The 14,076-nt window shown below is 47.8% G+C and overlaps 1 protein-coding gene across 34 annotated transcripts in view; it reads right to left on the minus strand.

Moving 5' to 3' along the window:
- Positions 1 to 14,076, minus strand: part of MSI2 (musashi RNA binding protein 2) — a 260,659-nt gene that overhangs the window by 95,672 nt on the left and 150,911 nt on the right. For all 34 annotated transcript variants that reach the window (XR_003925470.2, XR_003925469.2, XR_003925468.2 and 31 more), the window contains one exon: positions 9,616 to 9,664. Coding sequence is in view for 30 of the 34 variants with exons in the window: in XM_030028680.2 (XP_029884540.1) it covers positions 9,616 to 9,664 (49 nt within the window). In the remaining 4 variants the exon portion in view is untranslated. The remainder of the gene's footprint in view (positions 1 to 9,615; positions 9,665 to 14,076) is intronic.

Consider the following 14,076-nt stretch of genomic DNA (forward strand, 5'->3'; position numbering starts at 1 on the left):
CCCTCCTTCAGTAAAAGCTTTATTATCAAAACCAGCAGATATAAAGCACAGATATAAAAAAAAAAAAAACACCAACCAAAAAACCCCACCCCCCCAATGCCTATTTGAGAGGACTCGCCCAGTCGGCTTTCAGCGATCCACTGGGAGAAGAAAACAACACACCAGGGAGTGAAAGCTGCACGGTGTGTCTCAATATTTTCATATCACATTTTTGGGCACGGGCATGCTGCGAGTAGCTGCCTATTTTCTCAAGGTCACCACGCTGATTTTAATTCTGCTCATTGTATTAAGACTGCCCGTCTATGTAAATGTTGCATTTTGTTCTCCTCCTGTTTCTGGCCTTTCCTCAATTAACATTTTCAAATAGTCCCACAAGACTTGAAGCACTACCTGCTAATCACTTCGCTCCTGCTTTCTGGGAAGCAAAAGGGTTTTGGTTTCATCAGCTGAGTAGATTCATAAGCAAGAACTTATTCACGGCATTTAGGGTTTCTTTCCATTCATAGATCATCAGGATTTTTGTTAATTTATCTGTCGCTCAAACTGGCTGCTCAGCAGTGACAATAAAGATGGCAAACTGAAGTTGTGTTGAAATGACCTCACTGTCTTCCCAACACAGTTTCAGCTGGGAAGATTACGTTGTCTAACACAAGCACTGATCCTGGCAGAGCTCACGCATACCAACTTTCTGCAAGTACAACTGAACCATTACCCTAATTTTAAATAAGTTCTTAAATATTTGCACAACTCTTGCTTTACGTTTCCTGAAGAACCTGTCAGAGATGGGAAAGATTCCACTGATTTACTTTGCACTCTCCAATACGACTGTAGTCTAATTGCATTAAGTTATTGATACTGTTCAGTACTAAGTGAATGGGAAGATTTTTCTTTTTAAGACAGTGACTCTTAACCGCAGTTCTACGGGAAGGAAATGCCCAGTTTTCTGCTTGTGGTCCTGCCTATGTCTAGCCCTGGACGCCACACAGACACCTTCTGCGGGACCAACACTGCCATCTCCCATCTCTCTGCCTCTCTACTTTCCCATCCTAGGCATCTGGCTATCAGCCTCTGACGATCTGCAAAACCATCATTTATTGCATCCCAGTAATATCAGAAAGCTTAACTGGTATTTGAAAAGCTATTTAATATCTTCTGTATACAGGTGCCAGAGAAAATGCTAAATTTCCTCCTGCACGCCTCTTCCTTCCTGCAGGTTTTATGCTCTGGCTCTGATCCTCCCTTCCTGCAGCCGTTTCCATCAGGGGAACGAGAGCAGGACGTTGCCTCCTGCATTTGTTAGTGCCTGACACCCACTTTGCAGAGCTGTCAGTGACCCAGCGCCGGCCATCAGGGACGCCTGCCTTCACCTCGCCTCCCGCGTCAGAGAGGGTGCGGAGGCAGAGCGCCCAGCGCTGAGCCTTTCAGCCAACGTCTCCTCTTGTTACTGCCTGGATTAGGGCTAATCGAAAGGAGGCTGGATAAATTAAGAAGGTCAAAAAGGTCTGGCTGTGTAGGGCTCTCCCTCTGGGGAGAGGGAACTAAATAATTTGTTTACACGTTAGCTATGAGGACAAGATACAAATGAGTTTTACAAACCTGCTGTCCTGTACAATATACTTTTAAGCTGATATTTACCTTGAAGTCTGATTATGTAACTGGAGACTTCCAAACTAATTGCTGGGCTGCGTTTGCAATCTTTACTGGAGGTTGGCAGGATTTTTTTTCTTATTATTATTGCATTTGTTTGTTAAACAAGAAAATAAAAATGTCAAGCCATCTCCCGAGTGCTACTGGCAAGCCGAGCCTCTCCCCTTCTTTAGAGTAAGCATTTGCACACATCTATTCCTTCGGTGCGTCCCGGCCAGTGCAGCTGTTCGCTCTTTCTCCTCCTCTGGATGTAATTTTCATTACTGGTATAAAATTAAGCAATAAGGTATGACAGACAGTACATAGCTGGGCAATTATTCCAAGCCTCAGGTGGCGTTATCCAGCATGAGGCTGGGGGCAGAATGACTGTAACCACCCGAGACGTTCAATAATCGCCTTGAAAAGCGTGGCCAGGAGCCTTATTTGCTATTCTGAAACAGAGTCTACTGGGATGCAGGGCTCATACTGGCTTGAATGCATTTATTTTTACACTTCACGTAAGGTGCCCTGATGCAGCAGCAATACGCGCTGGCCAGGAAATTAAAAGACAAGGGAGATGGATCCAAGAATTGGCAGCTTTTCCTTTTTGTTTTGTGTTTATTAACACCGAAGTAGGGAGCAGCACCAAGCCTGTCAAGCTTGGGGCCGCTGCCATGCCACCACGCAAAGGCCACCACCCCAGCAGCGGCTGTCACCCTGGCCCTGGGGGGTTAACGCTGACGGTCCCCCGATGCAGAGGCTAAGGGGGCTAAATTGATGCCAAATGGGAAATTGGTGGGCCGTGGCCACCCGGCCCCGAGAGCGGGGCTGAAACCACGAGCCCCTTCCCCATGGTCCGTCTCACCAGCCGCAGCCATCCCAACTCCTACCTTGGCTTCACCCGGAACGGAGGTGAACTCACGACGTGAAGCAGAGAGGTGTGAATATTGCTCTTCAGCATCACAGCCGTTAATGTGGTTTATGACATGAATATTTATAAGTGAGGATGTAATATTAAAACCATACACATATAAAATATTAATATGGCACATGTCATAGCTGCAATCTAAATAGATAGGTATGACTGACGGTATTACCGCTCAGCCATCACCACTTTCATTGACAGGTCTGTAAATGGTAAATAATATTAACTAATGAATCTTCACAGCCCTCGTGAAGTTTCGAAGCAAATATTTGCTAAAACCCCCTGTCTGCAGCTACTCCTCCCTCCAATCCTCTGTGCCTTTGGCAGAAGATAAACACTCTGCATCTCTATGCACCAAGGGTTAAAGTCTCTCTCCGTGTTGCAAACCCCAGGTCCCTGGGATGAATTTCACCAGGTAAGGAGCGGTGAGGCCGAGCCGAGCGAGCGCTTCCCTCAAAACAACTGCACTCTCTGGAGTGCCATTTATGAAGTGATACAACTGACAAGGGAATAAAAGTGTGTCTCATCTAGGAAAGCAATAACAATGATACTGCCTCCATTTATACCTTATGCCACACTTTTCATCCAAAGCCCTTAAAGCACTTTATGCTCTAAAAAAATACCACCACTGTGTTTGTGGATGCTTTTCCAAAATCCTACAGGTCCAACCTGGGCAAACAGCAGCTCTCCCTTTAGCCCCATCCTTCTAAAAGCAAAACTACGTGAGCAGACGAAAGGTTCCCTCCGAGCTGTCCTCAAAACCCTCGATACTATCGCCAGACTGCTGCCAAGAAAAGCTATGCTGAAAATGACCAAATTAGGCAATCATTTCTATATATTTTAAATACTCTACTCAAAACTGCCAGGGGATGTATTTTTAAATGCACATGATCTTGCCTTACTTGAGGGAGATGGTGAAAAACAAATGATTGCAGCGACTCTTAATTATATTTATATCTCATCTATAAAAATGTCAATTATAACTTCAGAGGTCAACTACAAAACTGAGGTTTTGGCAGCCGGACAGAACACAAAAGGCTATTTTTCTCCTAAGAAAAGCATCATCCTTCACCGAGGCACAGACGGTATCTCACTAACAACATCACTCCTGTCTCTTCCAATAAATACAACCATTACGCCAACTGCTTCCACCTGGACAATTACTTTTATGCACTGAAATCTGCTAGGCAGGGATAGCGCAAAGAGGAAGCACGACCCTCACGTTCCTCCTTGAGCGCGGCGACCGCGGGAAGGACGCAGCAGACCCCGCGCTCCTGTGTGCCGTCCCGGTGGCACGAGGCGCTCAGATCTTTTCGGTCTGAATTCTGCGGTTTTAGATTAAACCCAAACCTCGGGCACACCGCTCTCCCCACGGCTGCAGAGCTCCTGTGTCCCCGCGAGAAGGCTGCTGCGGTGCCACGCGAGGATGCCGGCAGTCTCCGCGTGCCCTGCTCGAGGGTGGGCAGCCCCCGGGCGCTGCGGGGGCTCGGCAGAGCCTGGTCGGAAAGCACCCCAGGGAGCTGCTGGGCTGACGGCTCAGCCCTGCAAAAATCAAGTCATTTTAAAGCTCTGCCACAACCAATGCCTGTCTTTTGGAGATTTTTTAACCCCTAACACATAGAATATTGCTTGTATCGCACAGCCAGCCTGCCTTTCTTTAATTTTGTTTAGTTTTAAGATTAAAGTAGTCCAAATCCCATGCTGTCGCTTCCCTCTGCCATTCCTAACCATGCGAGAGAGTTAATTGATATGAAAGCAACTCTGAGCGCTGAATGGCTTTGAAAAACATATAGCATTGCATTCAATATCGGCAATTACAGCTTGGGGGGATTCAATCACTCAAAATCTTTATTTGTCTTTTTGCAAGTTCAAGACGTGGGACTGTCATGATGCACGCCGTGGACAGCTTCTGGAGCAGTCGATGGCTACAGGCAAGCACGAAACAAGTACACACTGGTGGAGAGCATTTAAGGCTGTAATCAAGAGCATCCCATTACAACAACTAACCAATATGCCGCCTTCTCTTGACTCATCTCTACCCTCATGCTTAACTGTTGCAGAAAAAAAGGGGAGAAAGGGGAGTTGCCAAACCAATTTATCAGGAGATGTTCCACTTCACTGCATTTTCCCTTCCACAAAATGTACACTGCCCAGGAAGGGCTGAGCCCACTCCCCAAGGGCAAGGCAGCTGCCCCTCCAGCTCCGGCTGCTCCACTTGCTCGGCAGTAAATTGGTATGCTTTCTGGAGCTCCCTTCCATAATGAAGTTAGAAGGACATCATCATCTTGCCAGGCTCCCTCCAACTCCAAAGATCAATAACTAATGCTGAACTCCAGATTTTATCTGCACTTGCAAGGGTAACAAAATAACACCACCCTCTTTTTTTTTTCTTCCCAATTACTAAATCCTTTCAAGATTGACCCAGTAATTTTCAGCTCTATGAAATTTTAGGCAGTGACGAAGTGATGAAAGTAATCTTCCAGAGTGCCTGGAGAACTTTTGTGTGTGGTTTTGCTCCCTGTACAGAAGTGCAAAAGTACAGTGCAGGCTACAGAAAGAGAGGATTTCCAACACTTCCTTTCCAAAAAGAAACAGCATCTTAACTAAGCTGACCCAGAGATATTTGCCTTGTAAGTGCTAGTTCACTGCACGCCCACTATCACAAGTAAGTGGCCAAGCCAGAAGGAGAAACCTTGCAAGAAGACACTGCATCCCAGTAAAGCTAGGGATTGTTTTACCTACAATACTCCAAAAATTAACCGCTCCTTCAACTAAATACTCACAGATTTTGAAGCCTGCCTTTAATATGGCTAGACAGATAGGCCTGAAATGCAATAGCTCTGAGTCTTATTTTCCTTAGAGAACATCCAGGAACAGCTGGACATAAAAAAGAAAAAGACACCAGCAGAGGCAACAACATGGTTAGCCTGATGACATTTTTAATGTTATAAATGTTATGTGCTCCATTGGCAAGGCATTAAGTTTTATTTTGGGTGGGGTTTTCAAGCCTTCCCAAGGTATTAATAAAACTGTTCAATGATGAGCGGCTTTGAAAATTCCTCTTGCTGTGTCTGGTTAAATCTGTGCATTTCCACTAACTCATTGATGTTGGTTCAGTGCTGCGCGTGCAGGGGAGTTACGCACTACCAGCATACGCACACATGAGTAACACATATGTGCCAGAATTATGTTAACAAATATTCTCAATTTGCTTGCAAGGAAACTTATCTTGCCTTCTAGCAGTAGGGAGTGAATTTTAATACTTTTCCTTTCCCTCGCCTACGTTGATTATTTTAGGCATAGACTAACTACAGTAAACCACAACGGATATTTTATCTGCCATTTCTCTTTCCCTTGGCTAATTTGAAGATACAGATTGCAACCCGCAAGTGGTTTTAAGAATTGCCATTAACACTGTTGCTGCATGCTACTGCATTTTAAACATGTTTCCAACACAATCAGAATGTCACAATTTGTAAAATCTGGGGTGATTTTATGAACGATCGATGCAGCAGAACTCTCTTCATCACAACAGCCCACTAGCCAGTTTATTAGTCTGATTAGCGGTAGCTACCTGTACAGAGAAGGAAAAATGTCAGAAAAGACTGGATAAATTCAAGGGTGAAGATGAAGAGGACTCTTTACTCTGCCTCTTACACTTGTTTCTTCCTTCCACCTGTACTTGGCAGAGGTAAAGACCCGGAGCTCAGACTTTCATGCCTCCCTGGCAGCCGCTCCAGCCGCAGCAGCATAGCCCCTCGGCACCGGCCGCACCTCACCCGCTCGCAGGAATTTTGGCTAATCCTGGCAAATAACCAGCATTGTCCTTCACCCAGCAAAAGGGTAAGCCTGTTCCCTGGGAAACAGCCTCGCAAACAGAGCTGACCCTCCCGACTGCCAGAGAAGTCCCGTATTGCCAGGAGCGGGGAGGGGGGCTCCAGCCCACCCTGTCCCCTGGGCGGCACAAGCAACTGGGGACAGACCCGGGTCCGGAGCCTGATGCCAGTGGAGCGTACAGGAGATGTGGGTAACATCACCTCCACCCAATGGTATTTGCAGTCTGCTTTTGGTCCTTTTGGACTCTTAGTTCTTCCCCCCTTACATCTTGTCTAGGAGCTTACCCAAGGATGCTAATGCGAAGAGAAATTTTACACCTTGCATGTAGAAAAAACAGGCTGGAAAAAAAAATATTAACCAGTGAAATAAATTCACAGAATTCCTGGGGAAAAAAAGGAAGACCTGTTGCCTCTTGTCTTCCAATGCACATCGTGGGGAAAAAGCACTTTGTGGAAAAAACCAACAGGTTTCATGGCCGCTAAGGTGCCCCTTAAATCTGCAGCCCTCAACCTCAGCAGTTATGAATGTTCAGCAGTTATGAACGTTTTCTCCAGATAAGACAGAGGAAAGATGCTTTTTAAAGAGGAATCCATCCTCTGGGGCTTATCGCTCAGGTTCACACCTGAGAGCAGGGCTCCCCAGCACACTATTCCAGCTTCCCCTAAGAGCACAGAAAAGCCGAACCAGAGCTGTTAGAGCAGAGCTCAGCAGTAGCAGAGCACGAACACCAATGCTTCCCAGTGCCCTCACACCTTGGAAAGTGCTTACAGCAGCACAGTGCCACCGGCGGGGACAAAGGAGGGATCACCTTGAGGTACACGGGGAAGAGACGAGCGTCTTGCTCGCAGGAAGCAAAGGAAGGACTAACACACCATTGCTCTATTTTTGTTGTCCCTGCAGAGTCTCCTCCCTACCCTGGCAGTGGAGCCTCTTCAAGCTGTTGAGGAGACCACCAGGGAGTTTGGTGGGCAGGAACAGAGCTCACCGCAGGCACAGCCAAGAGCCTCAGTGGGATCAAAACTCCAGGATTTGGGACATTTCAGCAAACACAGACCTTCTCCCCCTGTCTCTGGAGCAGAGCCCTTATCTGGGGACGAGGCAGCTGCTGGGGCCACCCAGCCCTGCCGATGGGCTGCAGGACATTCTGACGTCCCCCAGGACAAGCTGTCCGTGTGGAGTCCCCTCTGCCTCCAGCCTCCTGCGCCCTTGGAGAGGGATGGCGGAGACCTGCTCTGCGAGGTGGAGACACAAAACCACAGGTCAGGGACTTGCAAATCGGGCTGCAAAAGCCTCAAAAGGATAGGGCATGGAGACGAACGCCAGGATGCGTTGCCAGCCTATCCGACGCACACCGCGTGAACTTGCCAGGTTAAGAAAGAGTTTAAGAGAAGAAAACAAGGAATACAAACAGAAGCAGGCAGGAGACTCGCTGAAACACATTCATAGGGGCCAAATCTGCTGAGTATGTGCCTTGCTGGGACCAGAGCCCCCCAGTACTCCTTGAGCTCAGCTGCCAGCAGACCACTTCAGAGTGGGGACGTGGGGCCCTTGTGCCCAGCACAAAAGCAACACATAACACAGCTCTTAAATGCAACAAACAATGTGCCAAGATCCTGAATGGAGAAGGGTATTTATGGCCCGTTTAAGGGTGGTTGCAAAGAGAAGGGTGGAAAACTCCCTGGATATAAAAGGAAGTTGTCAGGGGTTGAACCTTCCAAACTATGTAAGAGTTTTGAACGCTTGGTTCCTGTTACAAAACTGATGGGCACTGGCTGTTCGCATGCCTACTCTGGCTCTGAAGAGCCTATCTTTCCAAGCAAGTCTTTTGCTCACTGCTGCTGAATTTTCCAGGGTACTATGATCTCTGACTTCAGAGAGGGATCAGTGCCTGGGAGGGAACTGCTGGAGGGAGGGAATGCTATCCTGGAGGTTTGCCTGACTCACCCTGCCATCCACATGGACTAAGTTGCTTGTTAAGGCAAATATCAGAGCAGTGAATAATTCAGACAGAGCTGGGAGGTTCGGTCTTCTGACCCTGCTACAGAGATGAAGACGAGGCGGCGGTGGCCAGGCACTCTGGGCTGCTCCCCTCTCCTGGTCCCAGGGCTCCCATCCCTGCCTGGCCGGGCACAGGCTCCCTTACACCTTCTGGCAGCCTCCCTAAACAAACGGGCTACATACGCTGCCCCGAGTAGCTGGCACATTTGTGGCTGAGACAATAACCGTACCGATCAAGAGAGCCCCCCCAAAGAGGCTGTAGCGCGAAGGGCAAATGACAAACCTCGGGGCTACACGTCCACGCTGTCGCACGGGGGCAGAAGCCACAAGCTGCGCTGGCTTCCTGCACTGCCTCCAAGCACACGCCGTGTTAAAGCAGGGAGACTGGTGGCATAAAATCAATCTCGTTCGGAGAGAAGGGAAGAGGGTCTCGGAGCCTGTCCCCAGTGCAGTTTCTGGTGCAACTGTGAGAGCCCAGGTACATTTACTCCCTCCCAGCTGAACGGAGCGGCTGCCAGGCCGCTCTCTGCCTGGAGCTCGACGTCTCTGCTGCAGCGATAACATGAGCTGCTCGCTGAGAGACAGAGGAGCATCATTTATTTCCACTGAAAGGAACGGCCATAACACTGAAAATAATCCTCAGCTCATTTTCACAGAACTGTACAAGTAGTGATGAAACCTTGTCTCTCTTGTGAAATATGTGGAGGGAAATTCCTCTTCTGGAGATCCTGCTTATTCTGAGCTACCATCATTGGAGTCCTCAGCTTCAGAACTCCAGAACGCTTGAAACCTCAGTGGAGGGGTTTAGCATCTTAATTTCCTGGTGTCTCAGCTTAACTGGCCGTATGCCCAGCTTAATTTAATGCTAGCCACCTTGGTACAAAACCTCTGCTTCCCTGCAGCCTCCCCACACCCAGCTCCCTGGGCTTGACTGTCTCCAGGGATGCCACAGAGCCTGAGAACGGTCCTCCCAAAGATAAGTCATTAGACTGACCAGAAAAGTCATCTCTAATAAGAAAATCCACGTGACATGTAGCATTACATGCCAAACAGCCCTTCCTCTGCAACACCTGCAGGACAGAGGGAGCCGTCTCAAACACAAATGGCTCTGCTGATTTAGCACCACTGGATTTAGCCACTGGGTCAACGTGCTGACGCTGATTTTTGGCTGTGCTCACCATGCAGAAGCTGTCACAAAACGTGATGTCTGAGCTCCCGTTCTCTCTTACCTCTATGCCTGTTGGTCGTCTTGTCAAACATAAGCATGGCGTCCTCTACCTGCAAGACAGAAGCGGGGAGATGCATGCTTTAACACACTGGCTGCACGGTTCGCAAAGACACAAGAGACAAACTGGGCAGGGGAGACAAAGGCAGGAGCAGCCTCAGCTCGGGTACAAATGATGCATCAGATCTCCTTGCTTTTGCTCAGAGTCAGCTCTTCCTTTTGTAAATCTGCTGCTTTCAACTCCCGTCCTAGCTGACATTTGATCCTAAAGCGGAAAAGGGAACATTAGAAGTTTTGTTGCCCTAAAAAGCCAAATAGCTAAGGAGCTCTTCCACCTCTCGTCGGTCCCTGGCTGTGCCTCCTCTCAGTCTTTTTCCCTTTTGTAGGGAGATAAGGAAGGGCCAAGAGAGGAATTGCGGATGCAAATCAAGCCCATGACTTTTCCAAATTAGAGTCACTGTCTTGGCTGAGAATGAGGAGGTTACAAGAAGTAGGAGCAGGGTAAAATCTGGTCAGCCAAGAAAGGTTTTCAAAAGGCCTTTTGAAAAGCTAGAGGAAAGAGGGGAGAGGGAGGAGAGAGAAAGTTTAATTCGCATCAGGCTTGGCATTTCCACTTCAGAAGAGAGATGACTGATGAAACGTATTGAAGTGCAACCAAATTGCTTTCAACTTTCATTACTATTTGCATGATTTATTCCACCTCCATTTAATCTGTGCAGCCACACCTAAAATTTTACACTTATTTTAGAAGGATGGTGTGCTGGGGTTTATTTTCCAGCATTATCACATTTTAAACTGTTGCTCAGAGGCTGCAAGAGCTGGGGCAGGTCGGTGTCCTGGGCAATCTTTCTAGAAAGAAATTACAGACTTGCTATTCCCTGTTGTAAACTAGGGGATGATGAAAACCTGTATCACTGCTAAATTGCAGAAGACATTGGGGGAAGGGAGAAGATCTTTAAAGAAAAGCTTTTATTCTTTAAAGGACTCTACTAGTTGTCTGTGGGGGTGAGTTTTGGGGTGGGGTTTTTTTGCTTGTTTGGTGGGGTTTTTTTAAGTTTTTTTCCCCAGTAATTTTTATGCTAGTTCCATGATAGTTCCATGTTCTTATATTCTGTCTTTTCTATAAATAATTTATTCTAGGAAAAGTGATTTACAATGCTCTCTTCACCTTACACAGTGCCACCAAAGGGTCTACCTTCACCCCAACTGCCCGTTGGGGGTCAGCTTCTGTGCTGACCTCTTCCTTTCTGCCAACATGTTTGCGCAGCAGATCAAGCCGGGGAACCGCTCCAGGTTAAAATGAACCACACTTTCTCTTCCAGGTTAGTTTTAAGCCACATCAGTTTCCCGGCATGGCTAAACCAACGCTTGTGCTGACGCAAGGGACAGGCTGCTGCAGAGGGCAGAGAAGTGGCACCTTATGGGAAGGTGGGACCACCTGCGGTAGCTGTGCCAGCTTTTGTTGCCTCAACGTGATCCTGGAATTACAGCAGGATTTGAAAGCTCCCGTCTGGATAAAATTCATGGTTCAGGGAATACAGTTTGACTGTAGTCCTCTTATGTGGGGGAACACACATCCAGCCTACTTCTGTGCAGAATTACAATCTCAGTCTTGGCTGAGCAGAGACGTATTTTGGGAAGGTGGTAAAAACACAGCTTGAACCTCCTTAACTATGGGACTAAAATATGTTCCAGGATATAGCAAAAAAATACAGTGCAGCAAAACCTTACACTATGCCTAAACTCATCTAAAAACCTGTCTCTGGTTAACTTGTTCTTAGCTTTTTCAGCCAAAATGGTTTGCAAAATGTTAGCAATGGCCTGAGGAGGAGGAGAACAGCATGCCTCCTTGATACCCATCTTGAATTAGACCTAAAGATGCTGATGTACTGAAAAATCCAAACCACATTAAGCACAGAGCCATTTGTCCTGCTGTCTTTCTTCACTCCAAGGAAGAAAATTCACAAGTATGAGTAATATCAGAAGGCAGATAAGGACAGAGCTCCCGTTCACCCTGCCACCACCGCTTATCTCTGCTCTGGGGTTACGTTTACACAGCAATCTTTATTTTTCATTCTCACAGGTCTTGGCCTCGCCGGAACCAGAAATTACATGTCGCACCTAATGCTGTTTCCTAGAACATCGCCGCTTCCTCCGCCTCGGTCCACGCGAGCGTGCTGACCACCCTTTTGTCCTCGTGCCAATCGCCATTGCAGAAGTTTTAACATGCAACTTTTCCAGTGTAACCTCTCTGCCTCAAATCCCATACCAGAGCCCAGAGGTCTTGGACGCACCGCAGCACAGATCCCACCAGCCCAGGGAGGTCCTCCGTCCCCCCGAGCCGGAGGCTGCCGCTGTGCACAGGCTCTCCCGGCTGGATCCGCACTGAAAGGGCCGTCATTTCAAAATGACACCTCCTCCTGCAAGGACGTTACTGGGGACTTTAAAAAGGCTGCTTGTATTGCTGTTAGGGGGAGAAGAGACATGACGCAACTCTAACCTCACTTTAGCATGGCCATGTCTCAGCCCAAAGTCTCGCAGCAGGCTGAAGCTTGAGCTGTGGGGTGCAAAAACCTCTCTTGGGCTCAGCTGTGGCCGGCAGCAGCAGCAGCGTGGGTTTGAACCTCTCGTACAGCCTCGTCCTGCTCCTCCAGAGGAGGGACAGGTCCTGGCACGGGACCCGGCACTGGAGGGGGCGAGGGGCTCTGGGTCCAGTTCCTGGTCCTACGGGGGATCTGCCGTTTTGGTCGCCTCTCCCACCTGTACAACGTGACACGTTGTCTCGCCCACCAGATACACGTCCTCTGGGCAAACAACGTTTTGTGCCATGTGTACTAAGGCCCCGCTTTGCTGGAATGATGATCTTGGCAGAGATCTTTTTTATGCAAATAAATCCTTATTAGCAGTAACAAACGCAGCCTGCATGGGCTAATCCAGGAGCTTTCCATCATGCTGGCTGGGACCCTGAGGAGCGCAGGTACCCTGGAGGTGGGTGCTCCATCCCTCCGAGCAGTGGTACCTACTTCTGGGATCAGAACCGGGCGCGCAGCTACCTACGAGAGGGTCAGCCCTGCCAGTTCAAATCTGAAAACCTGCAAGGGGGGAAGCGGCTCTGCAGCTTCAGACGTGGACCAAGCATGCCTCTAAGAAAAAATAATCAGTGGGGTGTTCTTCAAGCCAGCTGGTGCCCTTTCAACAATGTCTAATTGGTTATCTTTTCTGTTTCCTAAGGTCAGAACATTTTATCTCCGTCTCTGCCCTTTCTGAGTTTACCCCACCCTGCGTTATTTTTTAGGGCAGCCATTGTAACAGAAGAATAGCCTCTTTCCTCCATAGTCTGGTGACACAATGAGACTTCTTGAAACCTCCTGAATAGATAAAGTGCAATGGCAAAAGGAAAATTCTATTAACGCTTTGCAAAATAAAACATCTAAGAGCTGGTTAGACAAGCAAGAGAAGAAAATCAATATGGAGAGGGCAGCGCGCTTAGAAAAACTTTTCACCAGTTGCAAAAAGGTGGCGAGGGTATGGGAGGGAGGGGGAGAAAGAAACTTATTAATTCAGAAAACCCATCAATGGTATGGAAATCTGGCAGAACAGCAAGAACTGAAACTAGAAGAATTTGAATATACAAAGGGCTGAATAGAATGAGAAAACCACACTGCCTCACACACACAGCCCGTTTCTCACGGTTCTCTGTGAATCAAACACAAGTGGCTTGTTCAAGTTTTCATCAAGGAGAAATAAGGGACACAGTCAAGGTAACCGGCAGTAAACCCTGTAGTAAGCAAATTGATCCCTATTTCAGGGGAAGGGAAAAAAAAAAAAACAAACCAAAAAAACAACCCACAGACGAAACTCAAGTACATTCAGGAGCTGTGATGTCCAAAAGTTAACCCCCTCCTCCAACCTGAGGCTCCCTTGCTCACCCAGCATTTTAAAGATGCTTGAACTGCAAGTTTTCCAGGTCTCAACTCAGAACATGCAACTAGCACCTTGCTTACAAAAGAGAAGGAAGTTTTCTCCAGGGTTAGAGACAGGACTGGAAGTGCAATTGGCCCCTGCAAGGCTTGGCTGATCACCCACCACACACTGCCAGCTGAACCCTGCTACCAGCTACGAAAGTGGCCTCCTGTAAGCATGTTCTCCGGGCATGGCGAAAAACAACACACCAGCAAAGAGCTGCATTTCCCCAGCACAAGTGTGAGATGCTGAGCCACCAAGCAGAGAGCCACCTCCCACCCAGCACACTCAGAAAGCAGCTGGCAACCCCCAAATTTTTACCTCTTTTCAGATGGAGCATGGCTCAATATGGAGGCTTAAAGGAGCTGATTAATCTGAACTAATTCTGGGCATCAAATGAGAGTGTATTACAAAATGAACAGTCTTAGCACTTAAGGTAAATAAAAAAAAGAAGAAAAAAAGACTTGCCAGATAATACCAGTTACAAACGGACACTTAAGCC

This window comes from Aquila chrysaetos, chromosome 10 (genome assembly GCF_900496995.4).
Source record: "Aquila chrysaetos chrysaetos chromosome 10, bAquChr1.4, whole genome shotgun sequence".
Taxonomy (NCBI): Eukaryota; Metazoa; Chordata; class Aves; order Accipitriformes; family Accipitridae; genus Aquila; species Aquila chrysaetos.